Source organism: Raphanus sativus, chromosome 4 (assembly GCF_000801105.2).
Source record: "Raphanus sativus cultivar WK10039 chromosome 4, ASM80110v3, whole genome shotgun sequence".
In the NCBI taxonomy this organism is placed as follows: Eukaryota; Viridiplantae; Streptophyta; class Magnoliopsida; order Brassicales; family Brassicaceae; genus Raphanus; species Raphanus sativus.
Window position 1 is genome coordinate 38,713,118 of NC_079514.1, and position 24,964 is coordinate 38,738,081.

General features: G+C 39.6%; 10 protein-coding genes across 10 annotated transcripts; 7 read left to right on the forward strand and 3 right to left on the reverse strand.

Moving 5' to 3' along the window:
- Positions 1-584: 584 nt before the first annotated feature.
- LOC108849799 (uncharacterized) lies at positions 585-2,707 on the forward strand. Its single transcript, XM_018623404.2, is given in 5 exon segments — positions 585-684; positions 687-1,048; positions 1,455-1,487; positions 1,489-1,879; positions 1,956-2,707. Coding segments are annotated over 5 exon segments (1,575 nt in total). The 3' UTR covers positions 2,645-2,707.
- Positions 2,708-3,772: 1,065 nt separating this feature from the next.
- On the forward strand, positions 3,773-6,425 carry LOC108849800 (protein NUCLEAR FUSION DEFECTIVE 4). Its single transcript, XM_018623405.2, has 3 exons — positions 3,773-4,382; positions 5,094-5,520; positions 5,605-6,425. The coding sequence occupies exons 1-3, from the start codon at positions 3,930-3,932 to the stop codon at positions 6,291-6,293; spliced, it is 1,569 nt and encodes a 522-aa protein (XP_018478907.2). The 5' UTR covers positions 3,773-3,929; the 3' UTR covers positions 6,294-6,425.
- Positions 6,426-6,772: 347 nt separating this feature from the next.
- On the forward strand, positions 6,773-8,730 carry LOC108850930 (seipin-3). Its single transcript, XM_018624382.2, has one exon. The coding sequence runs from the start codon at positions 7,045-7,047 to the stop codon at positions 8,197-8,199; it is 1,155 nt and encodes a 384-aa protein (XP_018479884.2). The 5' UTR covers positions 6,773-7,044; the 3' UTR covers positions 8,200-8,730.
- Positions 8,731-8,788: 58 nt separating this feature from the next.
- LOC108849384 (pentatricopeptide repeat-containing protein At2g34400) lies at positions 8,789-11,133 on the forward strand. Its single transcript, XM_018622932.2, is given in 5 exon segments — positions 8,789-9,133; positions 9,135-9,411; positions 9,413-9,633; positions 9,710-9,913; positions 10,137-11,133. Coding segments are annotated over 5 exon segments (1,803 nt in total). The 5' UTR covers positions 8,789-8,816; the 3' UTR covers positions 10,921-11,133.
- Positions 11,134-11,472: 339 nt separating this feature from the next.
- LOC108854432 (protein REDUCED WALL ACETYLATION 3) lies at positions 11,473-15,561 on the forward strand. The gene is made up of 16 exons (XM_018627992.2): positions 11,473-11,816; positions 12,075-12,166; positions 12,282-12,422; positions 12,534-12,590; positions 12,677-12,749; positions 12,867-13,025; positions 13,189-13,338; positions 13,457-13,712; positions 13,883-13,998; positions 14,081-14,167; positions 14,252-14,340; positions 14,438-14,500; positions 14,592-14,648; positions 14,731-14,827; positions 14,908-15,067; positions 15,180-15,561. The coding sequence occupies exons 1-15, from the start codon at positions 11,784-11,786 to the stop codon at positions 15,061-15,063; spliced, it is 1,626 nt and encodes a 541-aa protein (XP_018483494.1). The 5' UTR covers positions 11,473-11,783; the 3' UTR covers positions 15,064-15,067; positions 15,180-15,561.
- A 31-nt stretch (positions 15,562-15,592) lies between these two features.
- Positions 15,593-16,600, reverse strand: LOC108854433 (chlorophyll a-b binding protein 1, chloroplastic). Its single transcript, XM_018627993.2, has one exon. The coding sequence runs from the start codon at positions 16,526-16,528 to the stop codon at positions 15,728-15,730; it is 801 nt and encodes a 266-aa protein (XP_018483495.1). The 5' UTR covers positions 16,529-16,600; the 3' UTR covers positions 15,593-15,727.
- A 2,863-nt stretch (positions 16,601-19,463) lies between these two features.
- On the forward strand, positions 19,464-20,351 carry LOC108850931 (agamous-like MADS-box protein AGL29). Its single transcript, XM_018624383.2, has one exon. It carries the CDS (start codon positions 19,686-19,688, stop codon positions 20,259-20,261), a length of 576 nt encoding a protein of 191 aa, XP_018479885.1. The 5' UTR covers positions 19,464-19,685; the 3' UTR covers positions 20,262-20,351.
- Positions 20,352-20,517: 166 nt separating this feature from the next.
- LOC108854117 (high mobility group B protein 14) lies at positions 20,518-22,097 on the reverse strand. The gene is made up of 6 exons (XM_018627626.2): positions 21,941-22,097; positions 21,545-21,715; positions 21,276-21,333; positions 21,146-21,190; positions 20,818-20,898; positions 20,518-20,724 (listed from the first exon to the last, which is right to left on the reverse strand). The coding sequence occupies exons 1-6, from the start codon at positions 22,000-22,002 to the stop codon at positions 20,671-20,673; spliced, it is 471 nt and encodes a 156-aa protein (XP_018483128.1). The 5' UTR covers positions 22,003-22,097; the 3' UTR covers positions 20,518-20,670.
- A 79-nt stretch (positions 22,098-22,176) lies between these two features.
- Positions 22,177-23,456, forward strand: LOC108854112 (uncharacterized protein At2g34460, chloroplastic). Its single transcript, XM_018627620.2, has 4 exons — positions 22,177-22,356; positions 22,443-22,625; positions 22,702-23,094; positions 23,166-23,456. Exons 1-4 carry the CDS (start codon positions 22,234-22,236, stop codon positions 23,334-23,336), a joined length of 870 nt encoding a protein of 289 aa, XP_018483122.1. The 5' UTR covers positions 22,177-22,233; the 3' UTR covers positions 23,337-23,456.
- On the reverse strand, positions 23,350-24,901 carry LOC108854113 (urease accessory protein G). The gene is made up of 6 exons (XM_018627621.2): positions 24,718-24,901; positions 24,434-24,637; positions 24,250-24,310; positions 23,954-24,155; positions 23,631-23,857; positions 23,350-23,564 (listed from the first exon to the last, which is right to left on the reverse strand). The coding sequence occupies exons 1-6, from the start codon at positions 24,768-24,770 to the stop codon at positions 23,481-23,483; spliced, it is 831 nt and encodes a 276-aa protein (XP_018483123.1). The 5' UTR covers positions 24,771-24,901; the 3' UTR covers positions 23,350-23,480.
- Between the last annotated feature and the right edge of the window lie 63 nt (positions 24,902-24,964).

Consider the following 24,964-nt stretch of genomic DNA (forward strand, 5'->3'; position numbering starts at 1 on the left):
TCAAAATAACAAATGATATGATATTTAAACATGTTTAGAAAAAAAATCAGTGGATTTGTTATTTCCAAATTTACTACTCTTAGAAATATAATAGTGGATTTTATGTATTTTGAAAGATTTGTTGCAATTTTAAGGTGGTGCACTGTTTTAGTTAAAATATCTATTTTTAACACAAAAATCATGACTTTAGATAAGATTGTCTTGTATTTTAGATAAGATTGTAGTGTATTTTTAGATAAGATTGTAATGTATTTTAGCTAAAATAATCAGTTCGTTTCGCAGTTCATGCCAATTGTCTTAAATTTCATTAAAAATTCTAAACCTTACTCTATTAAGTAAGTCTTTTTATATTTTGCTGCTCTGTTATCGGTTAAATTTGGTGTAATATAGCTGGAGTGCAACTAAAGTAACTCCAATCAAAACTCCGTTTGTGCTTACTGTTTGGTACATTCCGGTTTAATTTGACCGAACCAAACCAGTTAAGAATGATATATACAAACTTTTAAATTTAATAGTTGACTTTATTTTCATTATAAGACAACATAACCTCATTTTGATCATTGCATAGAAAAAACCGAGGGAAAATGGAGATCGCAAACACAAAATGGGTAGCTGCAGCAGCGAGCATATGGATACAGAGCTTCAGCGGTGCAAGTTACACCTTTGGAATCTATTCTTCTCTTCTCAATCATCTCAATCTTACGACCAATCCACCCTTGACACTGTCTCCGTCTGCAAAGACATCGGTGCAAACGTAGGCATCCTCTCCGGTCTTTTCTACACAGCCGTTGCAAGCGGCAGAAGCGGTAACGGTCGCTTCTTTAGTGGACCATGGGTGGTTATATTTGTTGGGCTGCTTCAATGGTTCGTGGGGTATGGTTTCATATGGATGGCTACAGCCGGTGTGATCGAACGGCCTCCTGTGGCTGTCATGTGTTTCTTCATGTTCTTGGCCGGTCATTGTCAGCCGTTCTTTAATACGGCGATTGTGGTTACTGCCGTGCGTAACTTCTCCGACTATGGTGGAACCGCCGTTGGTATTATGAAGGTGACAATTATCTACTTTTAAGACGAGATGAATAAAATAGTATCAAGTGGTTTATTATATTAATTTAAGACATGCTATTGAACAAGTATGCTAATTTTATTATATATGAAATAAAACCATAGAACTTTTCGTTCCCTTCTAAATATTAACACTACTAGCTGGTGAAAGGAACTAGATATGTATGTTGAAATGATGATACTTCTACGATCGTTGTATTTTCATATATAGTTACATAATTAAAACAAAAGGAGAAGCTAATAAAATGGGATTTGACCAGTTGATTATTAATACTTTAATTAGAAAATAAATTAAAATATGATAAGAACAAAAATATTGATAAGTTTTGCCTTTCAGCAAATTAAATGAATCAACTAATAATGTGCTGTGTTGTCTAATTACAATTTAGGGTTACATCGGGCTAAGTGGAGCAGTTCTTGTTTCAAATGTACCACATTTTCTGTAAAGGTGACCCAACGAATTATCTTCTTCTCTTGACCGTAGTACCATCACTTCTCATCTTGACGACGATGCCTTTCGTTAGAACGTACGACACAGTCATAGCTGGCGACAAGAAACACTTGAACGGCCTCTCCACCATCTCATTGATCATCGTCACATATCTTATGGTCATCATATTGGTTGAAAATATCATCGGGATGTCAATGGACATGAAGATATGCTCTTTCACTCTTTTAGTTCTCTTGCTGGCATCTCCTCTCTTGGTCGCAGTTAGAGCACATCGTGAAGAGAAAGATAGATTCATGTCTCTGGATTTTCCCGTTACCGAGAAAACTACCTTGCTTGAGGCTCCTAAGCTCAAACCTTCACCCGGTAAGGTTTAGCTGTTTTGGTCCCTTTATTATACTTATTGAAGTGAAATTCTCTGACACATTTATTTAACCGACAGATGTTAATGTTGTCATGTCCAATGACATGGACGTCCTCCAAGCAATACGCACAACCAACTTCTGGCTTCTATTCTCGGCGATGTTATGTGGAATGGGTTCAGGGCTCGCGACTGTAAACAACATCAGACAGGTGGGCGAGTCACTTAGCTACTCTACGGTTCAACTCAATTCTCTAGTGTCTCTTTGGAGCATATGGAACTTCCTAGGCCGGTTTGGATCAGGTTACATATCAGACGCCTATTTACATAGTCATGGCTGGCCAAGACCGGCTTTCATGGCCATAACTCTAGCCCTCATGGCTATAGGTCACGCTGTCATGGCCTCCGGTTTACTAGGAAGCCTCTATGTAGGGTCTTTATTGGTTGGTTTAGCGTACGGCTCACAATGGGCACTCATGCCAACTATAACGTCTGAAATATTCGGGATTAGACATATGGGAACTATATTCTATACAATTTCGATAGCTAGTCCGGTTGGTTCGTACTTTTTCTCAGTGAAGGTTATAGGCTACTTGTACGACCAGGTAGCTTCTGTGGATGATCACTCGTGTTATGGGAATCATTGTTTTAGCACTTCGTTTGTGATAATGGCTGCCATGGCCATGCTTGGATCTCTTGTTGCTTTTGTGTTGTTCCTCCGCACAAAGAAGTTTTATGCAACTCTTGTGGCCAAGAGGATCTTGAAGTAATTCTTGAAGCTAGGGTCTGGATCTTGTCTCTATTTTTTTGTTTGTTTTTTTTCTTTGGCATTTCCCTCACATTTTGAAGATCATATATATATATATATATATATATATATATATATATATATATATATATATATTATATATATATATATATATATATTTTGTTTGTATAATGTAGAAAGTGTGTGTTATGGATTGTTTGAAAGGAAGATGGATAAAAATTTTATTAAAAAAAAAGATGGATAAGACTACTATCAAAATGTTAATAATAACTGGGAGAATAATCATATATAATTGTTGGCGGGCGTATAAACTCCGATTTAGAAATATATACACATTAACACAGTAGAAAAGTATGGAACAAATTTGATCAGAAATTCAGGTTCAAACATGAAATGAATGATACAGTTAAACCAAATCAACTTTGATTTATAGTAGTTAAATCCACCAAAATAAATACCAATAAAATTTAAATCAATTAGAATAGACGGAAATATTAAATATGATTTCGAGTTATAAAAAATTACTGAAGACAAAAAACAACTTCTCCACATTTATTGTCGATTCATTTCTCCACTAAAATATCAATGTTATTTCATCTTAATTTTGGTAAAAAGATTACCATGTAAGTAGTAGGAGTGCTCCAAAAAAAATCATTACAAATCTCAGTTTCTTAATTTTTTTTAGCGATTCCGACCACTCAACTAATTATATGATTCACCAAACATTTTTTAAATTATTCAAATAATTTAATTTTCCAACAAACTGAAATTTGTTACGTGAGAATTATCTAGCTAGTTGTGTGTTTACGTGTCCTAAGAGCATGCGTATTGGCGATCCTTTAAGAGATCCTTTAAACAGGAGGAATCCCCGAAACACAAGAATCAAGGAAAAAAAATAGAAAAAGTTCCTTATATAAAGGATGTCCCTTATATTATTTCCAAACAAAAAAAAAAATTTAAGAGACTTTCCTAATTAAGAGATTTGTGGAAGTCCCACCAATGCTCATGCTCTAAACCTTGTCATACAATACTCAGGCCTGACAAGAAAACAACTCATCATTGCTTAGTATAAACGTGTTTAGAGCCAGCTACTCAACACTAATTAAATACCGTTTAGATCTCGCAAGAGCAGCATAAGCTACTAAAAAGGCATTAAATCTTTAATCAATTTTTTTAACTTAGCCACGATGTCCAAAGAGCCATCGAAGACTTCTTCTCTTCACTCATCATCTTCCAACTTCTTACATCATCAAAGCTGAGATTTTCATTTTTTGGCAGAGAGAGATATGGAGAGAGTAAACACGAAGTGGGTCGCAGCAGCAGCTAGCATATGGATTCAAAGCTTCAGCGGAGCGACATACACGTTCGCTATCTACTCTTCAGTCCTCAAGTCATCTCAATCTTATGACCAATCTACCCTCGACTTCGTCTCCATCTTCAAAGACATCGGTGGTACTCTAGGCATCTTCTCTGGTCTCCTCTACACTTCCATGGCTTCCACGCCTCACGGTCGTGGTGGGCCGTGGGTTGTCGTTTTCGTCGGGTTGGTTCAGTGGTTTCTTGGGTTCTTTTTCACGTGGGCGTCGGTGGTTGGTCTGATTCCCAAGCCGCCTGTGGCGGTGATGTGCTTGTTCGTGTTCTTGGCTGGTCACTCGCTGCCGTTTTTCAACACGGCCAGTGTTGTCACCGCCGCTCGTAACTTCTCTGATTACGGTGGAACTGCTGTCGGAATTATGCAGGTAAGAACAAGATTCTTGTTTAAGGAATCATTGGCTCTAATTAGACTCTAATGGTGTCATTAGAGATGTTGACACCATTATACTCTAATGGTAAGAATTATAGCTTTTGTGTTGACAATTTGCAAAAGGTTTTTGCTTTGAGATGTTTAAATTTGTGGAATCATTGGCTCTAATTAGACTGAATATAGCTTTCTTCTTAGGTGTGATTGATTACTCTGTTTCACATACTACATGGTGAGATTACTCTGTTTTGCATACTATATTACTCTGTTTTGTATACTATATTACTCTGCTTCGCATCCTATATGGTGTGATTACTCTGTTTCACAACTTATATGGCGTCATTACTCTGTTCTGTAATCTGTCTTTCATCCTACATGCTGTGATTACTCTGTTGCATATACTACATGGTGAGATTACTCTGTTTCTCATACTATATAGTGTGATTACTCTGTTTCGCATACTATATTACTCTGTTTCGTATACTATATTACTCTGCTTCGCATCCTATATGGTGTGATTACTCTGTTTCACAACTTATATGGTGTCATTACTCTGTTCTGTAATCTGTTTTTCATCATACATGCTGTGATTACTCTGTTTTCACTTGAGTCTTTTGCTGTATACTCTCAGTTTGGTGTATAATGATTACTTATTTACATGTCAATAAACTGACTCATTCCCCTTAAATATGAATATGTTTGGCTTCAGGGGTTTCTAGGCCTAAGTGGAGCAATTCTGATTCAGTTGTACCATGCGGTCTCCGGTGAAGGTAACCCTGCTACTTTCATTCTTCTCCTGGCTGTAGTACCAACCTTTGTCATCTTATTGACTATGCCTTTCGTAAGAGTCTATGAAACGGTCAGAACTAGTGACAAGAAACACTTGGATGGTCTCTCTGTCATCTCTTTGATCATCGCCGCCTATCTTATGTTCATTATAACGGTCCAAAATGTTCTCGGTTTATCACGGTCCATGCAGATTCTCTCCTTCGTCCTTGTGCTTTTACTGCTCGCCTCTCCTCTCCTGGTTGCTGTAAGAGCTCTCCGTGAAGAAAATAAGACAGTAATGCCCCTAGATCATCCTGTTCTTGACACATCCGTCTTGCTCATCTCTCCTAGTTCAAACATTTCCCCCGGTAATTATTCTTACTCATGGTGTAATATGATCATGCTCCTCTATTCAGCACACTGACTGTGACTGACTATAACCTTTTGTGCAGATGGAGATCATGTGGTTAGAGAAGACTCAAACATATTGGAAGCAATGAGCACAGTGAACTTCTGGCTACTCTTCTTGGCAATGCTATGTGGGATGGGTACCGGATTCGCGACAATAAACAACATTAGGCAGATAGGCGAGTCTCTTCGCTACTCCACGGTTCAGCTCAACTCTCTGGTCTCTCTCTGGAGCATATGGAACTTCCTAGGCCGGTTCGGAGCCGGTTACATCTCAGACACATTCTTACACAAACACAGCTGGCCAAGACCGGTTTTCATGGCGATAACTCTAGGCATTATGGCTGTAGGACACATCGTAGTGGCCTCTGGTTTACAAGGCAGCCTATATATCGGTTCGGTTTTGATCGGTATGGCTTATGGTTCGCAATGGTCGCTCATGCCGACAATCACGTCAGAAATATTTGGGATCAGACATATGGGAACTATTTACTTCACGATATCGATTGCTGGTCCTGTCGGATCGTATCTTCTGTCGGTGAAGGTGATAGGTTACTTCTATGACAAGGTAGCTTCTAAAGATGACAATTCTTGCTTTGGAAGTCAATGTTTCAGGACGTCGTTTGTGATCATGGCGTCTGTGGCTCTCTTTGGCTCTTTGGTTGCTTCTGTGTTGTTGTTCCGCACACACAAGTTTTATAAAAGGCTTGTAGCCAAGAGAAGCTTGAAGTAGTTTGCGAATTGAAATGTGGTTTGGAGTTTGAATAGAAAACATAAATATTACTATTTGTAAATGCAAAGAAGTACACCCAAATGTACCCAAAACACACACAATTATTATTTGTTATTGACATTTTTGTGAAAAGTTTTACTTGCATAAGTTTGTGTCTAACAGTATTACTTGCATATGCCTTTTTTTGGACTACAATGAATATTTATGTCTAACAATTTTACTTTCACAAGTTTTTCTCATTGATCTACATAAACTGAAAAATGAATGACTCTTGAGTAACAAAAGAAAATGATAATCATCTTTAGACTAAAAAACTATGGAATACTCTATGAGAATCCCACAACTAACTCATGAATCGACACAGGCCCAAATAAAGCCCACCACTAAAACCGGCGACACCGTCGGACAAGCTGACATTATCACGACGGTAACAAGCTGTTTCTCGGAAACTGTGTTGTCTCCTCTTTAAGCTATAGTTAGAGTCATTCTTCAACCATGTTTTATTCTTTCCTTAAGTTTTTGATCAATGGAATCAAAATCATCCTCAAACACTAGCACCCACAAGAAAGCCCATCGATTCCTAGAACGCACCAGACGAACTCTTCTCGACCCACTACGACTCCAAACCCCTCAACTCATCTCCCTCTGCTCCGGAACGTAAACCAAACCAAACCAAACCAAACCGTTCCGTTACTACTCCGTCTACACTGCCTCTTCTACTACATCTGATTCTTGTGTGGTATCAAACACTATGGAAGAAGTTGACAAGCTTTCTTCTCTCGTAACAGTTGAGAAGGACCCGGTTCAAACCGGGTCGAATACCATGAAGGGCGAGAAACCTGAAAATTTGAAAGAGACCACCTCCACTGATCACCAAGGCGACGACTTTCTCCAGGAAGCTACTTCGACGTTGGATTGGTCTCTCCTTGGCTTTTTAGCTACGTTAGTGATCAAGTCCATCGAGTTTCAGGTAAGTTTGATGCTTACCTTCATAAATCTCCCACCTCGGTTGATTCATATCTGCTTGAGCTTCGTCTCGGATCCTTACCGCACAATGAGACGCGGCAGACGCTATCTGATATCGAGGGTTGTAGAGTTATGTGATTCAGGATTGAAAGATGATAAGCACGTGTTGGAAGCTGTGCGCAGGTTAGCATTGGGTCTGTTATGGGCTGTGCATGTAGGCATCGTTTTGTTTGCCATGTTGGTGTCTGCGTTTATGGTTAGTGGGTTTTTGATAACATGTTTGTCTCAAGAACCACTTGTGATTAAAGAGAGTTTGAGTTTTGATTACACCAAGAACAGTCCAGAAGCATATGTGCCCGTTACCCACCGAGTTAACACTCCAAATCACAAGACAGAGGTCAGTGTCTCAATGACATTGCCCGAGTCTGAATACAACAGAAACCTCGGGATGTTCCAGGTTCGTGTGGACTTCTTATCCGAGAACGGTCAAGTGCTTGCTACTTCAAGGGAGCCGTGTATGCTGAGGTTTAGAACCGAACCTATCCGTCTCGTCCAGACTTTTTTAAAGATAGCTCCGCTTGTCTCTGGCTACGTCTCTGAAACACAAACCTTGAACTTGAAACTCAAAGGGTTTTCCGAAAAGGACGTTGGTAGTACTGTTTGCGTGAAGGTAGTGATTGAGCAGCGTGCGGAGTTTCGTGATGGAGCAGGTATACCAGAGATTTATGAAGCGTCTCTGTTGCTTGAGTCCGAACTTCCGTTCTTGAAAAGGGTTATATGGAAGTGGAGGAGGACTTTGTTTGTGTGGATAAGCATGAGTTTGTTTGTTACGGAACTGGTTTTCGCTTTAGTTTTCTTCTGGTGTCTGATCATCCCAAGAACAGGTCAGAGGACACAGCAAAGTGATGGAACACCTTCCGTTCATGCGGGAAGTAGATAAAATGGGAGGTTTCTGTAACGGCCGGTACTTACTGTAACTTTACTTTCTTCACATGTGGTTCCATTATGTTCTTTGATCAAAGTTTAATATCATTCATGCCTGCTAATCAATGTTTGTATTTGTACGTTTGTGCTATGTTCTTCAATCAATTTTTAAAGTCACATTTATACCGACTAAATGAGCCCAATTACGGCTGGGATTTTATCCAAGCAGCCAAATCGAATCAAAACTTTTGGTGCAGGTTTGGTTTTAAGTTCTTCAGTTCAGTTTTTTTTTCTTTTTTTTTTTAATAAATGAATGTTAGTTCAGTTTCAAATTTGTTTTTTTTTTAAAACAAATATTGTACCAAACTAACTTAAATAACCAAAATTTTGAATCGATATTAAACCAAAACTTCGAATCCATATTAAACCAAAATTTCGAATCGAAACTAAACCAAAATACAGTTATAAGTTATAACTTTTAAAAACCGAACTAACCAAATAAACAAATCAGTTTTTAAAGAAAGTTGTACATTGAACCGAGTTAACCGATAACTAAACTACCTATCAGAACCTAAACCAACACTACACATTTTAAACATTTGTTATCACATTTGCCTCATGTGAGCTTGCCAGATGCTCAAACCAGAGAAACTACTCTCCTCCATTTCCCGCCAATTCCCATCACTCAAACCCACACAACTCGACGAATCACTCCCCCGCGCCCTCGCGAGAGACTTCCTCCGCCTCCTAAAAAAATGCGTCTCCGTGAACCAACTCCGAGAGATCCAAGCCCAGATGCTATCAAACTCCGTCTACAAACCGAACTTCCTGATCCCCAAGGCCGTCGATCTCGGAGACTTCCCTTACGCCTCCTCCCTCTTCTCCGCGACCGAACAACCGAACCACCACTCCTTCAATTTCATGATCCGAGGCCTCACCAACACGTGGCGTCGACCTCGGGGTCGATAGATCTGTCCACTCGTCGCTGTTCAAAGCCGGGTTGGAGAGAGACGACCACGTGAACCATTCCTTGATCGCTATGTATAGTAGATGCGGTCGTGTGGGGGATGCGCGGAAGGTGTTCGACGAAATTACCGAGAGGGGTTTGGTGTCTTGGAACTCGATGATCTCTGGGTATTTGGTCGCGGGATGTGCGGAAGACGCGGTGGGTTTGTTTGGGGAGATGATGGAGGAGGAAGGAGGAGTTGAGCCTGATGAGAGGACGTTGGTGAATGGTGAGTGTGTTGGGTGCTTGTGCGAGTTTGGGGGATTTGAAAACTGGTGGATTGGTTGAGGAGATAGCTGTGAGGAAGAGGATTGGGTTGAGGGCGTTCCTTGGGTCTAAGTTGATCAGTATGTATGGGAAATGCGGTGAGTTGGATTCGGGTAGAAGGGTTTTTAGTGAGATGGTTAACAAGGACCGTGTTGCTTGGAATGCTATGATCACTGTGTAAGCTTTCTTCGTATAAAGTTTGAATCTTTACGCATTTTTGATTGAGCTTTTTTTCTTAATGGTTCAATCTCAGATACTCGCAAAACGGGAGGTCGAGTGAAGCTATTAAGCTGTTTCGTGAGATGGAAGATTCAAGAGTTTCTCCTGACGCTATCACGTTTTCTACAGTGCTGTCTGCTTGTGGTTCAGTTGGAGCTTTTGAGTTAGGCAAACGGATCGAGACATACGCTTTGGAAACAGGCTTGCAATATACTCCCTCTGTTCCTAAATACTTGATGTTATGGATAATGGCACAAGAATTAAGGAATATATTTTTATCTTCAAAAGTAGCATTGAAAAGAAAATTAAAACTAATCCAACCAATAATCAAAAAGATTATAAGATTCTATTGGTCACACAGTTTTCAACAAAGCTATAACTAATATAAAAATATCAAAACATCATCTATTTTGAAACATCCAAAACTCTCCAAAACATCATCTAATTTGGAACGGAGGGAGTAACATTTACGTGGCTACAGGACTGGTTGATATGTACGGGAAGTGCGGAAGCATAGAGGAAGCTCTTAGAGTATTTGAGGCAATGCCGGTGAAAAACGAAGCCACTTGGAACGCTATGATATCTGCGTATGCGCATCATGGACAAGGTCAAGAAGCACTATCGCTGTTTGATCAAATGTCAGTTCCTCCAAGCGATGTTACGTTCGTGGGAGTGCTCTCTGCTTGTGTCCACGCGGGTTTGGTCGATCAGGGCCGTAGATATTTCCATGAGATGAGCTCCACGTTCGGGTTGGTTCCGAAAATCGAGCATTACACAAACGTGATCGACCTCCTATCTCGTGCGGGGATGTTAGAGGAGGCGTGGGAGTTGATGGAGAAGTTTCCTGGGAAGCCAGACGAGATCATGCTGGGGGCGATTCTTGGAGCGTGTCAGAAGAGAAGAGACGTGGTGGTCGGAGGGAAAGCGATGAGGATGTTGATGGAGATGGAAGAGGCGAAGAACGCAGGGAACTATGTTTTATCTTCCAAGGTTTATGCGGATATGAAGATGTGGGATGAATGTGCGAAGACGAGGGCGTTGATGAGAGAGAGAGGCGTGGTTAAGACACCGGGATGTAGCTGGATAGAGATGGAGGGTGAGTTAATGGAGTTTAATGCAGGAAGCGGTTGGTTACAGTGTGGCAAGGAAGATTCAGGTTCTTCGTTGTACGGTTTGTTGGTAGAGGAGATGAAGAGTGAAAGGTATGATTATCCAGTTTTGAGCTGCGACTTTCTGAAGATGTAATGGTTGGTAAAAGATGTGAGTTATTAACGCGTCTTCTCTGTGACTTTTCAAAGTAGTGTAAAGAGTTATAGGTTCATGACGATATGATTTCATGTGATACTTGTGTATTGTGGGGCTGAATGGGTGGTTAGATGTCATAAGTACACTAACTTATGACTTTGTCTACAAGCATTTGTTTTGAATTATACAAGTTTTATAACAATCTAAAGGCCACTAGGTGAATAACAATATAACATATAGCATAACCAAACAAAAGTGATGATTGGTATAACCATTAATTACGTTTTCAAAACGTGATTTTCTTAATTTCTACTAAAAATAGTTTGTTATATATGGTTTGTACTTGTCACTTTTTTCTTGAACACAGTGCTTGTTCAAAATAAGTAAAAAATAAATGAAGTTATTAGTCTAGAAACAAAATAATTTTTTAGTACTTGTCCTGGATTCTTGTATGAATCAATGTATAACATATGATAAAATCTATTAATAGAAAAATGTGGTTGGCCAAAAAATAAAATAAAACAAATTAAAGCTTTTTAATGAAGGGAACGAAGCCATCTCCAAACAAACCACAACCGTTTAGGAGAACGACGTCGTATCCGCCATTTTCTCCAACCTTGAAGCAATAGCTTCTTCACTTCCAGATCTCTTCTTCTTCTTCTTCTTCTACGTCTTCTTCTCTGTTCACTCCTCCCACTGCGTCTCTCTCTCTCTCTCTGCATGCTCTTCTGTATTCCCTAGGGTTTCGGATCCTAAATCTAATCTCTAGAGGTCGAGTTCGAAACCTCTTAGATCCGCCACTGTAGTGGATTTCGATTGGATTGATCCCATCTCTGAGAATATCCCTTCGTGGATCAACTAACATGGCCGATTCGGAGCCAATCACGCCTGGCCAGGTACATCATCGCGTAACTCTTAGCGTCTCAAAGCTTCACCTCTCTTCTTACTTTCATTACTTTGGAATCATAGATTTGGAATCATAGATAGAATTGCATTTGAAATGTGCTAAGGTGTGGTGGCGTGGAATGATTGAATCTACAATTTAGATCAGTTTCCTATCTTAAGAAATCTGATAATGTTTCTCAAAATGTTAGTTAGTAGCTTTCAAGCGGCGTACCTTCTTCTAGTTTCCAATATATATTTCGTTAATGCAGGTATCGTTTCTGCTCGGAGTCATCCCTGTGTTCATAGCGTGGATATACTCCGAGTTTCTGGAGTATAAGAGGTCTTCGTTGCACTCTAAAGTGTATGTATTTTTGGGGAATATTCTTTTATATGGGTGTGTGGTGTACTTATTTATATGCCTCTGTTGTTGTTATGTATCTAACTTGACAGTGATCTTTACCTGTTACTACTTGCAGTCATTCAGATAATAATCTGGTTGAACTTGGTGAGGTGAAATCCAAGGAAGAGGAAGTAGCTGTTTTACTCGAAGCAGGAGGTCTTCCTAGATCAGTCTCTTCCAGATTATATAACTCACCCGTCAAAACAAACTTGATTAGGTAGTTATATAGCGGTTTCTTTCTTTTTTTCTTTTCTTTTGGTTTCTTGGAGTGGAGTGTTCTCTCTCAGTAAGAAACCTCTTGAAATCATTTACGTTTGTCTGCTTGTAGGTTTCTGACGCTGGATGACTCTTTCTTGATTGATAATCGTGCAACCTTGAGAGCCATGTAAGTTCCTTAAATTATCAGATTGGATTCATTCTGATCTTCATTCATCATCATGCTCTCTTATGATTGTATTACTTCTTTCTCAGGGCTGAGTTCGGGGGGATTCTTTTTTACTTTTATATTTCCGATCGTACTAGCTTGCTTGCAGAGTCGAAAAAGGTGCCTCCTCTAAATATTCGAATACCATTTATGTGTTGAAGATATGTGATATAGTGTACATCGTATCTTTAAATCGTTCGGAGGTAGAAAACTAACATCTGAGGTTTGCATGTGCAGAATTACGACCGAGACCTTTTCCTCTTTCTCTACTGTCTGCTCATCATAGTGGCAGCCATGACGTCCTTGAAGAAACACAATGATAAATCACCAATAACTGGGAAATCAATTCTCTATCTTAATCGTCACCAGACTGAAGAGTGGAAGGGATGGATGCAGGTAACTGATTCACTATTTCCTCAGTAGGTCTTGTTACATTTTCATCTGTTATTTTCTTCTAATTTCTAGCATACAACTGAGAGCTTCTTGATTTCACCGTTAGGTAGAATCTTGTTTTGCATCTACGATTTCATGCTAATTCACTACTTTTGTGTCTTTGCAGGTTTTGTTTCTGATGTATCATTACTTTGCAGCAGCTGAGATATATAATGCAATCAGGGTCTTCATCGCTGCTTACGTCTGGATGACTGGTTTTGGGAACTTCTCTTATTACTATATCAGAAAGGATTTCTCCCTAGCACGATTCACTCAGGTCATATGAAAGTTTCAATTTCTACAGTTGATTAGTTTATCATATGATATATGCTCCTATAAGGCATAGGTTTATGTCAATGACTCTAGATGCTCATTATATCTTTTACTTCTTTCAGATGATGTGGCGTCTCAACTTATTCGTTGCATTTAGCTGCATTATTCTCAATAATGATTACATGCTATACTACATCTGTCCGATGCACACTCTTTTCACTCTAATGGTGTATGGAGCCCTTGGTATCTTCAGTCGGTATAACGAAATACCATCAGTAATGGCTGTGAAGATTGCTTCATGCTTTCTTGTTGTCATCGTGATGTGGGAGATTCCTGGAGTTTTTGAGATTTTCTGGAGTCCTCTAACATTCTTACTGGGTCAGTATCGGACTTTCCTCTTACCTTATAATAATTTTGACACGGTTGACTACATATCTGTCTCGAGCTAGAACATTTTACTCGGCAATTTTGGATGCCACTTTGTCATATTAGGATCTGTGTTTATTTTTGTTGACTAACATATGGCTTCTGTACATAAACAACTGCAGGATACACTGATCCAGCTAAACCTGATCTACCACTTCTACATGAATGGCACTTCAGATCTGGACTTGACCGCTACATATGGATCATTGGAATGATATATGCTTATTTCCATCCCACGGTAACTCTTGAACCTTTGGTGCTCACTGCTTTCATATATTCTCATGACACCCACCACCATCTTTTCCATATTTTGATCTCAGGTTGAGAGATGGATGGAGAAACTGGAGGAGTGTGATGCTAAGAGAAAGAATTCAATCAAAACAAGCATTATTGCAATTTCCTCATTCGTGAGTTTGGCTTCTCTCTTCCTTATGGATATTATGTATTTGATAGTATTCTAATGGCAGGGTGGTGTTCTTTATATTGTTCAGGTTGGTTACCTGTGGTACCAGTACATCTACAAGCTTGACAAGGTTACATACAACAAATATCATCCCTACACATCGTGGATACCAATAACGTTAGTATCGAAACCTTTTCTGTCACAAAACGTCAATTCTTGAGATAGTCTTCCTCTCTGGCTTTACTGACTTAGCTTTTTGATTCTCTTCTTCCAGCGTCTACATCTGTCTGCGAAATTCCACACAGCAGCTGAGAAATTTCTCCCTTACACTATTTGCGTATGTTTCTCATTTTTAGTCTATTTCAACCAAGCTTGGTGTTGATTCTGAACACATCTCTAATAAGACACAACTGTCATGATCTTCCTAGGTGGCTCGGCAAGATTACCCTGGAGACCTATATATCTCAGTTTCACATCTGGTTAAGGTCAGCAAGAAACTGTTTCCTTTCTCCCACATAAGTAGACAAGAAACCATTTGTCTCATTTGATTTGCATGTCCTGCTGCAGATCGAATGTGCCTAATGGACAGCCTAAGTGGCTGTTATGCATAATTCCAGAATACCCAATGCTCAATTTCATGCTCACCACGGCCATCTATGTCTTGGTAAGTAGAATCTATGAGTTCCATAATCAACTCTGCATTATATAAAATTGTAATGTGTTCTCTTGATTTATTTTCTTCAGGTGTCTCACCGGCTATTCGAGCTTACCAATACGTTGAAGTCTGTGTTCATACCCACAAAAGATGACAAGAGGCTGCTCCACAACGTCCTCGCTGGAGCTGCCATTTCATTCTGTTTGTATTTAACTGCTCTCATTCTTCTCCACATCCCACACTAACCATGTAATTCCTTTTACTATCCTGGTCCATTGCAGCCATAGTTGATATCTGAGTGCTCGCTTATGCAGATACAACTCTTCTCATTAACACACAAGAAACCATTTTTCATTTACAGGAGGGACTTATATATAAACATGAATCTCCCAGGGGTTTCTATGTCAAATTTGCTAAATAGTTACATCACACGTCTTATATCTCGACAATAAAGATTTGTTTTCAACATCAGTAATTTTTTGAAGCTTGCCAAACGAAGCGCCTTTGGGCTATAGCCAAGAACCAGAGAAGTTTTAGAAAATGGCTAGAAGTGAAGCATCTTGTGGCATTCAGACAGCATCATCTTAGCACTACCTTTGTTCGTTTTCTTTCCTTTCTGTTGTAATTTTGTCATAAGTTTTGCCTTCTTGTTCGGCTGTATTGCTATATTGTCAGGATATATAACATATATACCATCTGCAATTGCGTGATTTTTTTTTAATGAGAATGGATGATTCAGTTCAGTTTGAGTCTTCAGGGGTAACACACCAACAGTTGAGAAAAAGAGGTTCGATTTCTGATGAATCATACAAAGATACGACAAAGGAAATTGCACAATTTTACATAGGAAAGATCACAAACAAACTCTTTCTCTGGCTCTCACTCACATTACAATAAGATTCAACTCGCTCACTTTCCGGGGACGAAGTTGGTAGCGAAGGCCCATGCGTTGTTGTTGACTGGGTCAGCCAAATGGTCGGCAAGATTCTCCAACGGTCCCTTTCCGGTGACAATAGCCTGAACAAAGAATCCAAACATAGAGAACATAGCCAACCTTCCGTTCTTGATCTCCTTCACCTTCAACTCGGCGAAAGCCTCTGGGTCCGTAGCGAGGCCCAATGGGTCGAAGCTGCCTCCTGGGTAAAGCAAGTCCTCTGCCTCTCCCAACGGTCCCTCTCCGGCAACTCTGTAACCCTCAACAGCTCCCATGAGGATCACCTGAGTAGCCCAAATGGCTAAGATGCTCTGAGCGTGGACAAGGCTCGGGTTGCCCAAGTAGTCGAGTCCTCCTTCGCTGAAGATCTGTGAACCGGCCTTGAACCAAACGGCTTCTCCGAACTTGACTCCGTTACGAGCCAAGAGCTCAGGGAAAACACAGCCTAGGGCTCCGAGCATGGCCCATCTGCAGTGGATAACTTCTAGCTCACGGTTCCTGGCGAAGGTCTCGGGGTCGGCTGATAGACCGGCGGTGTCCCATCCGTAGTCTCCGGGGAACTCTCCGGTAAGGTAGCTCGGGGGCTCGCCGGAGAATGGACCCAAGTACTTAACCCTGTCGGATCCGTACCATGGGGAGCCTGATGGACCGGTGGGTTTGACGGTTTTGCGCATGGTGACACGGCCGGTTCCAAAGACTTCGGAGGCTCCTGGTGAGAGCTTCACGGCCTTTCCGGCGAAGGCAGGGGAGGACAGAGCCATGGTTGAAGCAGCCATTTGAACGTTTCTTCTTTTTTGTTGATTTTATGTTTTTTTTTTGTGACTGGGTGAGAGTGATTGAAACTGGTTGGGGTATTGATCGGTTTTATAGGAATCGTAAGAGTAAGGTTTGTTATCTGTGAAGTATCTGTATCTGTTTTCTGATTGGTTAATGAGATTTTGGATATGTCGTGTTGTTGTCCTATGTGTCAGTCTCCTACGCCACACCTTTTGGTTTAGATTCTTTAGTTGCAATGAAAGACACTTGTGATTTTTACGATACAAATGGATAGATAGATATACGTCAGAGTTACACGTGGCAAGCTATCAGTGGGTATGCCAATTTGCTGAGACGACGATACTAGATATCTGATAACATGATATTTCAAATGGGGACCCATCAGTGCCCTTAGCAAAGCACAAGAGCCTCACAATAACCTGTTGTCGTGTTTAGTGTTTATGTTCCTAAAGTACATGCATAGGTTCAAGGTGACGAGACTCATTAACTCGAGAGACTCGCAAAACTTTGGTCATGTCCCTTACGGTCTTAGTTAAGGACATAGTGTTTTTATTATAGGCTTTTTTTTTTTTTTATTATAGGCTTATTTTTCTCACTTGTGTACATCCTTTATATCATACAATTTCTTAGGATAATGGAAACTATCAAACTTTTTGAGTTCTTGGAACTAGTTTGAGATTAGTTATTTTTTTCTTGTCATAGTCTCAGTTTTCATCAACTTATGGCAAGATTTTGGACGGCTTGGAAACCCATCTTGATAGTTCTGCTACAAGAACATGAGTATACAACAATGTTCAACCAGAAGGGTTGAAATAATATAGGCTTTTGTGGTTTTTGAGGATTTGAATTCGAACTGGTTACACTAGAGAATAATAAGAAACGATATACTTTGATCCAAATCCTAAAACAAGAAAGACAGAAATAGAGAAGCAAACTTGGTTACCAAATTTGTCAGTTTTGAATTCAGTTTCTACCAAACAACAAGTTCATATCTAAACAACTTTTGTTTAACAGTGGAACTCTGGGTATTAGATCCGGAGTTAACCTTTAGATATTTCGATCTAAATTATAATCATCTGTTTCACAAGTATTTAAATTCGCGGCACAAATAAACCAACCCATTTGGACTACCACTAAGCTACCAACATTTTGGTTATCTAAACAACTTTAATAGATGTTGAAAGCACTGCATGTCTGGTGGTTTTAAATCTTGCCGAAGAATAAACGAAACAACATAAGGAGAGGGAAAAAAAGAAACAGACGACAAGAAATGAGAGATCATCTGCAAAGAAGACGGTCAAAAATATGCTCTAGTTTTCCATATATATTTTTCGAACTAAAGGCTTTCAATTAAAACATAAATAATTACAAGGTAAGGCTAAGATGCCTTAAAGTTTAATAAAGTTTGCATGAAACACATTTCATGATAAAATTAATCTCAAACCTAAAGAGTCTTTAAGAAGAAATTAGAATAACCAATAAAAAAAGAAAGAGAGCATCTAGTGAGAAGTACCACGATCACGCTGGCCATGTTTACCTTTTCCTTGTACTGTCTTTCACTCCAAATTTTGGTATTTAGTAGGAGGTTTAAAATCCCTCTTATCCTTTCTCAAGCTCTGAAAGCTCATATGTTCCAATTCAACTTTATCCACTGCTTCTAGCAAACTGAAACGAAAAGGACTCTCAAATGAACTATCTTGAAATGATGTTGTCAAAGGATCAACAATTGACTGTTTTGTGGACCTCCTTGTTGATAATGTTCGATGGAGATGACTCCATAATGGTTGCGGTAATGGGAGTAGATAAAAAATCCACTAATGGGAATTAAGTGTTGGACAAATTTGGCAAAGCAGTTTAGACCTCTTGATGAAATCGTGAGGGAGAAGATTGAGTTATGTGTGTAGTGCACCTCCGCAATCCATGGAACCATTAGAAGAAACAGTAAAGAGAGGCGAACTACCTCCAAATCTGATTGCAAGCTTTGAATTTTTTCAGCAACTGAAATTACAGTAGTGACTTACAAATCTTTCAATTGATTCAGTAGAGAGGCATCATGTTCTGAAACAGTAGTCGAAGAAATACCATTAGCCAATGGGCCCTGTTAATGGATTGCTGGTGAAGAGGAAATGTCTTTTTCTCTTTGTTGCAAGATGGGATCAATATCCACGATAGGAATCTCATAGTTTTTCATATTTACGAAGCCAAGTGCATATAAGAGTCACAAGGATGTGTCTCATCAGAGGTAAAATGTACAAGGTCCTGATTAGCGGCTATGGTAACATCATTTTTGTCGGGCTTAGGATGGATATGCATAATGATTCCAAAGCTGATGTTATCCATAAATATACGTCTGATGAAACTAGTTTTCTTAAATGTTGTGATCAGCTTCTTTGTGATGTTGGTTATTTAAGTTAATTTAGCATTCTTTTAAAAATTATTGGTGATTTTGATGATGAGGATTTAGGTGGTACAGCTTATGATTACTTTAAATTTGGTGATCATGAAAAGTTTTGCATGTTCAATCTTTTACATTGCTGAATTACTTACTGTCATTCAGTTTTTTGGAAAGAGTTCAATAGTAATTTATTTACAAGACTGGTTTGCCTTTATTCCAAACTATTATTATTAACCGAATTCAAACCGAATCAAATCTGACTGAAATTTCGAAAGATGAATCTACTAAAAATCTGATTTTTTTTTCTCAAAATATTTTATATTTTTGGTCAGCCGGTATTCCTCCTGATTATTTTTTTCTTTGGTAATATTATCAACCGAATCCGAATGAGATTCAAGAGGATGAATCCAACGAAACCCAACTGAGATCCCGAACGCCTAGTCCCTCTCCCAGATTTTTGTCAGTTTATAAAATATTCCCATTCTTTATTTGAATAGTTTCTAATTGTGTATTAATACAATTAGTGGGATTTTGAATAACACAATGAGAAATAAGGCAATTCAAGATTTTCAATTAAAAACTTGCTAAATCTACTCTCTGTTAGGTTCAGTGAAAATTCTCCCACATCCCTTTCTAAATTTAGAGAAAATCATCTCTTCTTCTTCACCAATATAATACTCTTTTCACTGCAACAAAGAAGAAGAAAAAAAAAAAAGAACCGATCTCTCTTATTATTATTTTACCGTTTAGCAAAACAACAAATGGGTCGGAGAAAGATCAAGATGGAGATGGTTCAAGACATGAACACAAGGCAAGTCACGTTTTCAAAACGAAGGACTGGTTTGTTCAAGAAGGCAAGCGAGTTAGCCACCCTGTGCAACGCCGAGATAGGTGTTGTTGTCTTTTCGCCAGGAGGCAAGCCTTACTCCTACGGGAAACCGAATCTTGACGCTGTCACCGAGCGTTTCATGAGGGAATGCGATGATGATGATTCAGACAGTGGTGATGAAGAAGAAGAAGAAGAAGAAGAGGAAGAAGAAGAAGAAAGAGGAGGTAAGAGTAGACCTAAAACGAAGAAGATGAACGAACGTCTTGATTGTCTCAAGAGAGAGATTGAAGCTGAGAAAAAACGAGGAGAGAAGGTTCAGGCAAAGCTTGAATCCGCCGGGGATGAGAGGTTTGAGAAGAAGCCTATTGAAGAGCTTACCATGGATGAACTCAGGGAATACATGGATAAGTTGCAGGCAGTCCATGGTAGGATCCAATGTCAAGCCGATGCAATGCACGCTTCGTCTTGTCTTGTGTTTCTCTCCGGGGACAAGGCTTCTGTGGAGTGAAGATTTAGATAAACTAGATCGAGTTTTACATTTTTGATATTCTGTTTTTATATTAGCTTTACACAAGTTACTAATACATTGAAAGATCTTGTTGGTGCAAAACTATTGTCATCTATGGGGTGACTTGTCAATTTGATATCAAATGAATGTAACAAGATGAACCAGAAAGTACCTGAGAATCTGTCTGTAGGTGATGACTTACTAAAACTTGATCATCTTTTCGAATAGAAGCGAGAGAATAAATGAAACCTTTGGCGAACACTCAAGAAACTGGTTAGTTTCTATTAATCTGAAAGAAATATCTCAACCAAAAAAAAAGAAAAAAACTTCTAAATGTTGTTGTCACAGATATACAAAACCATATAAGAAAAAGCTTAGAACAATGTTTTCTAATGTGGAAGAAGGTAGTCTATTCAGAGAAATCTGATTCGGTCTCTTCTGATTCATCATATTCACCTGATTCCTGCATAAACAATAGTAAAAATGAAAAGCTAAGGATAATGTTGTAGAAACGCACACGAGTAAGAATTAACATAACAAGAAAAAAAGAAGGTACCAGTCTCTTAGTATATTCAGTCATAGCTCGGTGAAACTCTTCCCTCTTCTCAGTGGCTATATCGTAATACTTTACCTTCTCCTATAATATCCAGTAAAGGAACAAACAAAGAATGAATAAGAAACCATGTGAGTAGCAAATAAACAAGATTGAAATCGGCAACAGATCACAAGCAATACTCTATCAAATCAAACACCTATACACACTCAACATGAAATCATTTCCTTGCTTTCGTAATCTACTGGAAGATGATGGAGAAAGTCTGAGTCGGTCTCTAATCCATCAAACTCTAAGAGACAAGAGAAGTGACTAGGACAGAAGATGTTACCTCGTAAGTCATTGTTTTCCATTTCTCTCCACATGTCTTGCCAATCTGAATAGAATTCAAGAACAAAAACTAGTTCACCAACAGAACCAAAGTGAATGGTAATAATACTTTTGAAACAATGAAATTTTACCTCGCGCATGGACTTGACCTCCGGATTCTCCTCTTGATATTGCTTCCGGAAATCCTCCCTTTGGAACCAAAAAAAAATAAAAAATCGAAAGGCAAAATGAGGCAAGAGGAAAACACATGCAACAAGTGTAGACCACATAGCAATTAGGGAATGCAACCCAACTAATCTAATCCCAACCTAACGAGCATGGGCCTATTATTAAATATACAGAGGTGGCATTATAGAAAACAACTGCAACTTATCATATCTCACTATATCAGACAGCTTACAAGAAAAAGAAGAAAGCAGTGGGAGGTTTTTTAGGCATATTCCCATGGAGTTTATCAGCTTTCTTCTTACTCTTCTTCTTCAGGCTAGACTTTGGCTTCCTCAAAGGCTGGAGTCTGAGTCTTTTAGAGCTCCTTGCATCTTCGCTCGACTTCACAACCATTTCTAAGTTCCTGCAAATAAAATTAACAAGTAAACATCATCTTCTCATATAGTCTTCGAATAGCTTAAAGTCGACACCTTTCATTACATTTTGATCCAAATCCCTAAACCCATTTCACTTAAATCAATAATCAATCACTAACTAACTACAAGAGAGAGAGACACACCCCAAAGCAGAGAAAAACAGAGCAGAACCAATGAAAAGAAACAAAACGTGTTCATATGTGTATACATACCGAGCAGAGCCTCCGGTGTAAGACGGAGAAGAAGGCCGCGACTTGAGTCCTTTCTTCGTCATTCCTTCTTCTCTTTGCCGTCGTCAATCAACAAAAAGGATTTTCTCAGGAATCGAAAAAAAAAAATCAGTTTCCTCCCGGGGCTTTTCGGTAATTTAACAGATTATGAGAAAGATATGCCACGTGGCGTTATATCATCTACAATTAAACGAAAACCTCACGAAAGGAAAAGAATAATATTAAAAGATTTTAACGGTGCGGGGGAGAGACTATTAACACATCATCGTCGGTCGATGATGACAACATCTCTGCTTCTTCTCAGACATTCCTCCTCTTCAGCTCTCTTCTTCTCTTCATCTTCTTCTCTCGTCTTCACCAAGAACACCAACTCTCCTCGTTCCTTCGCTTCAATCAAGGTTAGATTTTTTTTAATTAAAAGAATCTTTTCAAATGGATTCTTATGTTTGGTTCATTAGTAGTTAACAGGCTTTGTGTCTCTCAGATGGAAAGCGCCGGAGAACAAAACGCGTCCAAGAAGAAGAAGGTGTTCGTCGCTGGAGCCACGGGACAGACCGGGAAGAGGATCGTTGAACAGCTCTTATCCCGTGGCTTCGCCGTCAAAGCAGGTGTTCGTGACGTAGACAAAGCAAAAACATCTTTCAGACAAGACCCTTCTCTTCACTTCGTAATCTCCTTTTTCTCCTCTCTTTATTTTTTTCATTTCCTCTTTATTAATTAACTATCTCTATCTTGTATATAAGGTTAAAGCAGACGTGACAGAAGGCTCAGAGAAGCTAGCAGAAGCCATAGGCGACGACTCACAAGCCGTGATCTGCGCTACTGGTTTCCGTCCCGGGTTCGATCTCTTCGCTCCTTGGAAGATCGATAACTACGGAACCGTGAACCTTGTGGATGCTTGTAAGAAACAAAAGGTGAACAGGTTTGTTCTCGTGAGCTCGATCTTGGTGAACGGAGCTGCCATGGGACAGATTTTAAACCCCGCTTACATCTTCCTCAACGTCTTTGGACTCACTCTCGTCGCTAAGCTTCAAGCAGAGAAGTATATCAAAAGATCTGGGATTAACTATACCATAGTTAGACCTGGTGGTCTTAAGAACGATCCTCCATCAGGAAACGTAGTCATGGAGCCTGAGGTAGAAACATTCTTTTGATGTTTGTTTGATCTTTGGCCTTTTGAGATGGAACTGATTGAATCTTTTTGTAGGATACTTTGTCTGGAGGGAGCATATCGAGAGACCTGGTAGCTGAAGTTGCGGTGGAAGCTTTGCTTAATGAGGAGGAATCATCTTTCAAGGTTGTGGAGATAGTTGCTAGTGCTGATGCTCCTAAACGTTCCTACAAAGATCTCTTTGCTTCTGTTAAAGGAGGACATTAATAACTAGAATGTATTATTACAAAACCCTTTATTTCTCTTACTGTCTTTTGAGTACAACAACAACAAACAGAGATACATAAGCTTCAAAAAAACATAAACCAAGTTTGAGAGTTTTATTCAGTTTTTTGAGGGCTTAAGAAGACATTAGTGGCGCTTGTTCCCGGTTGCTTGCTCCCATGAGTTCATGACATGGTTCACTATTTCCTCAACCCCAAGCCCATGCTTCACCTAGAAATAGTTTAACAATCAGACAAAAGACTCTTTGTAAACACTAAGCTCATTGGGTTATATTACCTGAGCAAAGACGAATGGACCACCATCACGCATGCGTAGTGCATCACGCTCCATGACAGATAAGTCAGCCCCAACAGCTGCTGCAAGGTCCGTCTTGTTTATAACCAGAAGATCAGCTTGAGTGATGCCAGGACCGCCTTTACGTGGTATCTTATCACCAGCCGATACATCGATGATGTAGATGATATAGTCAGCTAGCTCTCTGCTGAAATTAGCAGCTAGATTATCTGCAAACACACACAACACAACACTAATGCTATTCAATCTCATTTGATCCTTTGAGAGAAAAAAACAGAAACCTATATAACTCTGAACCAACGCACCTCCACCAGATTCACAAAGAAGCAAATCAGTCTTGAACAAGTTCGATAACTCCTCGAGAGGACCTAAATTGATACTAATGTCTTCACGGATGGCAGCGTGTGGACATCCACCGGTTTCAACGGCCCTGATCCTTTCCTCGGGAAGAGCCCCATGCTTCACCAGAAACTCACCGTCCTCTTTGGTGAATATATCATTGGTCACCTAACATCGTTTACAAGACCAAAAGTCACATTGTCTACTATTACTCAGACCAAAGGAAACAAATCTTATGTTTGGTGATAATAATAATACTCACTGCTGCAAGACTGTATTTGTCCCTCAAGACTCTACAAAGAGCAAGCATCAATGCTGTTTTCCTGAGTCAACCAAAAAACAGGAAGGTTAACACTTCTTGTCTGAAAAAAAAACATTAACTAGAAACATCAAGCAGTCAATATATGATTCAAAGCCATTGTTTCAAGAAGAGAAAAGAGAGTTACCCTGTGCCAACAGGACCGCCAATACCGACGGTGAAAGCTCTCTCAGAGAAGTTACGGTCGTTAAGAGGAGGAGCTCGGCGGCTGAAGTAACCAGGAGAGTAAATGGGTTCGTGTGAGTGCGGTGCGAGTCCATCGTGGCTATGGTACACCCTCCCGTCCGGTCCTACCCAAGACGTGTCCCCACCGCCGCCACAGTCCTGTTTCCTAGTTGATAAGAGTTAAATAAGATAAATTAGTAGATGATATGGAGAATAGACCGCAGAGAGAAGCAAGGAAACACCAACTTGTGGCCTTCCTCGTGATGGTGATGGTGATGATCATGGTCATGTGAAGCCATTTTTCGAGAGACTTGGTTGCTGCGTTGACTTTCACTTAACTACTCCGCGAGAGAGAAAATATTGAGCACACAAAAGCGCAAATTCAAGAACGGACCTTATCTCTCCCAAAGTGGTCGGAGATTCTCTATGTTCCCTCGGTGCTTAGAATGACATAAATGACCCTGTCGGTGTCAATAATACTCCATTCATCCAT

Bases quoted from the DNA above. Each gene is read 5' to 3' on its own strand.
- LOC108854112 (XM_018627620.2), top strand. From the start codon at position 22,234: ATGATGACAACATCTCTGCTTCTTCTCAGACATTCCTCCTCTTCAGCT. The intron at 22,357-22,442 runs GTTAGATTTTTT...TGTGTCTCTCAG, and splicing joins GTTCCTTCGCTTCAATCAAG to ATGGAAAGCGCCGGAGAACA. The intron at 22,626-22,701 runs GTAATCTCCTTT...CTTGTATATAAG, and splicing joins AAGACCCTTCTCTTCACTTC to GTTAAAGCAGACGTGACAGA.
- LOC108850930 (XM_018624382.2), top strand. From the start codon at position 7,045: ATGGAAGAAGTTGACAAGCTTTCTTCTCTCGTAACAGTTGAGAAGGAC.
- LOC108849800 (XM_018623405.2), top strand. From the start codon at position 3,930: ATGGAGAGAGTAAACACGAAGTGGGTCGCAGCAGCAGCTAGCATATGG. The intron at 4,383-5,093 runs GTAAGAACAAGA...GTTTGGCTTCAG, and splicing joins CTGCTGTCGGAATTATGCAG to GGGTTTCTAGGCCTAAGTGG. The intron at 5,521-5,604 runs GTAATTATTCTT...CCTTTTGTGCAG, and splicing joins TAGTTCAAACATTTCCCCCG to ATGGAGATCATGTGGTTAGA.
- LOC108850931 (XM_018624383.2), top strand. From the start codon at position 19,686: ATGGGTCGGAGAAAGATCAAGATGGAGATGGTTCAAGACATGAACACA.
- LOC108854113 (XM_018627621.2), bottom strand. From the start codon at position 24,770: ATGGCTTCACATGACCATGATCATCACCATCACCATCACGAGGAAGGC. The intron at 24,638-24,717 runs GTTGGTGTTTCC...CTTATCAACTAG, and splicing joins CATCACGAGGAAGGCCACAA to GAAACAGGACTGTGGCGGCG. The intron at 24,156-24,249 runs GTGAGTATTATT...AAACGATGTTAG, and splicing joins ACAAATACAGTCTTGCAGCA to GTGACCAATGATATATTCAC.
- LOC108854432 (XM_018627992.2), top strand. From the start codon at position 11,784: ATGGCCGATTCGGAGCCAATCACGCCTGGCCAG. The intron at 11,817-12,074 runs GTACATCATCGC...TCGTTAATGCAG, and splicing joins AGCCAATCACGCCTGGCCAG to GTATCGTTTCTGCTCGGAGT. The intron at 13,999-14,080 runs GTAACTCTTGAA...TTTTGATCTCAG, and splicing joins ATGCTTATTTCCATCCCACG to GTTGAGAGATGGATGGAGAA.
- LOC108854117 (XM_018627626.2), bottom strand. From the start codon at position 22,002: ATGACGAAGAAAGGACTCAAGTCGCGGCCTTCTTCTCCGTCTTACACC. The intron at 21,716-21,940 runs GTATGTATACAC...TTTTATTTGCAG, and splicing joins TACACCGGAGGCTCTGCTCG to GAACTTAGAAATGGTTGTGA. The intron at 21,191-21,275 runs GTAAAATTTCAT...AATTCTATTCAG, and splicing joins AGGTCAAGTCCATGCGCGAG to ATTGGCAAGACATGTGGAGA.
- LOC108854433 (XM_018627993.2), bottom strand. From the start codon at position 16,528: ATGGCTGCTTCAACCATGGCTCTGTCCTCCCCTGCCTTCGCCGGAAAG.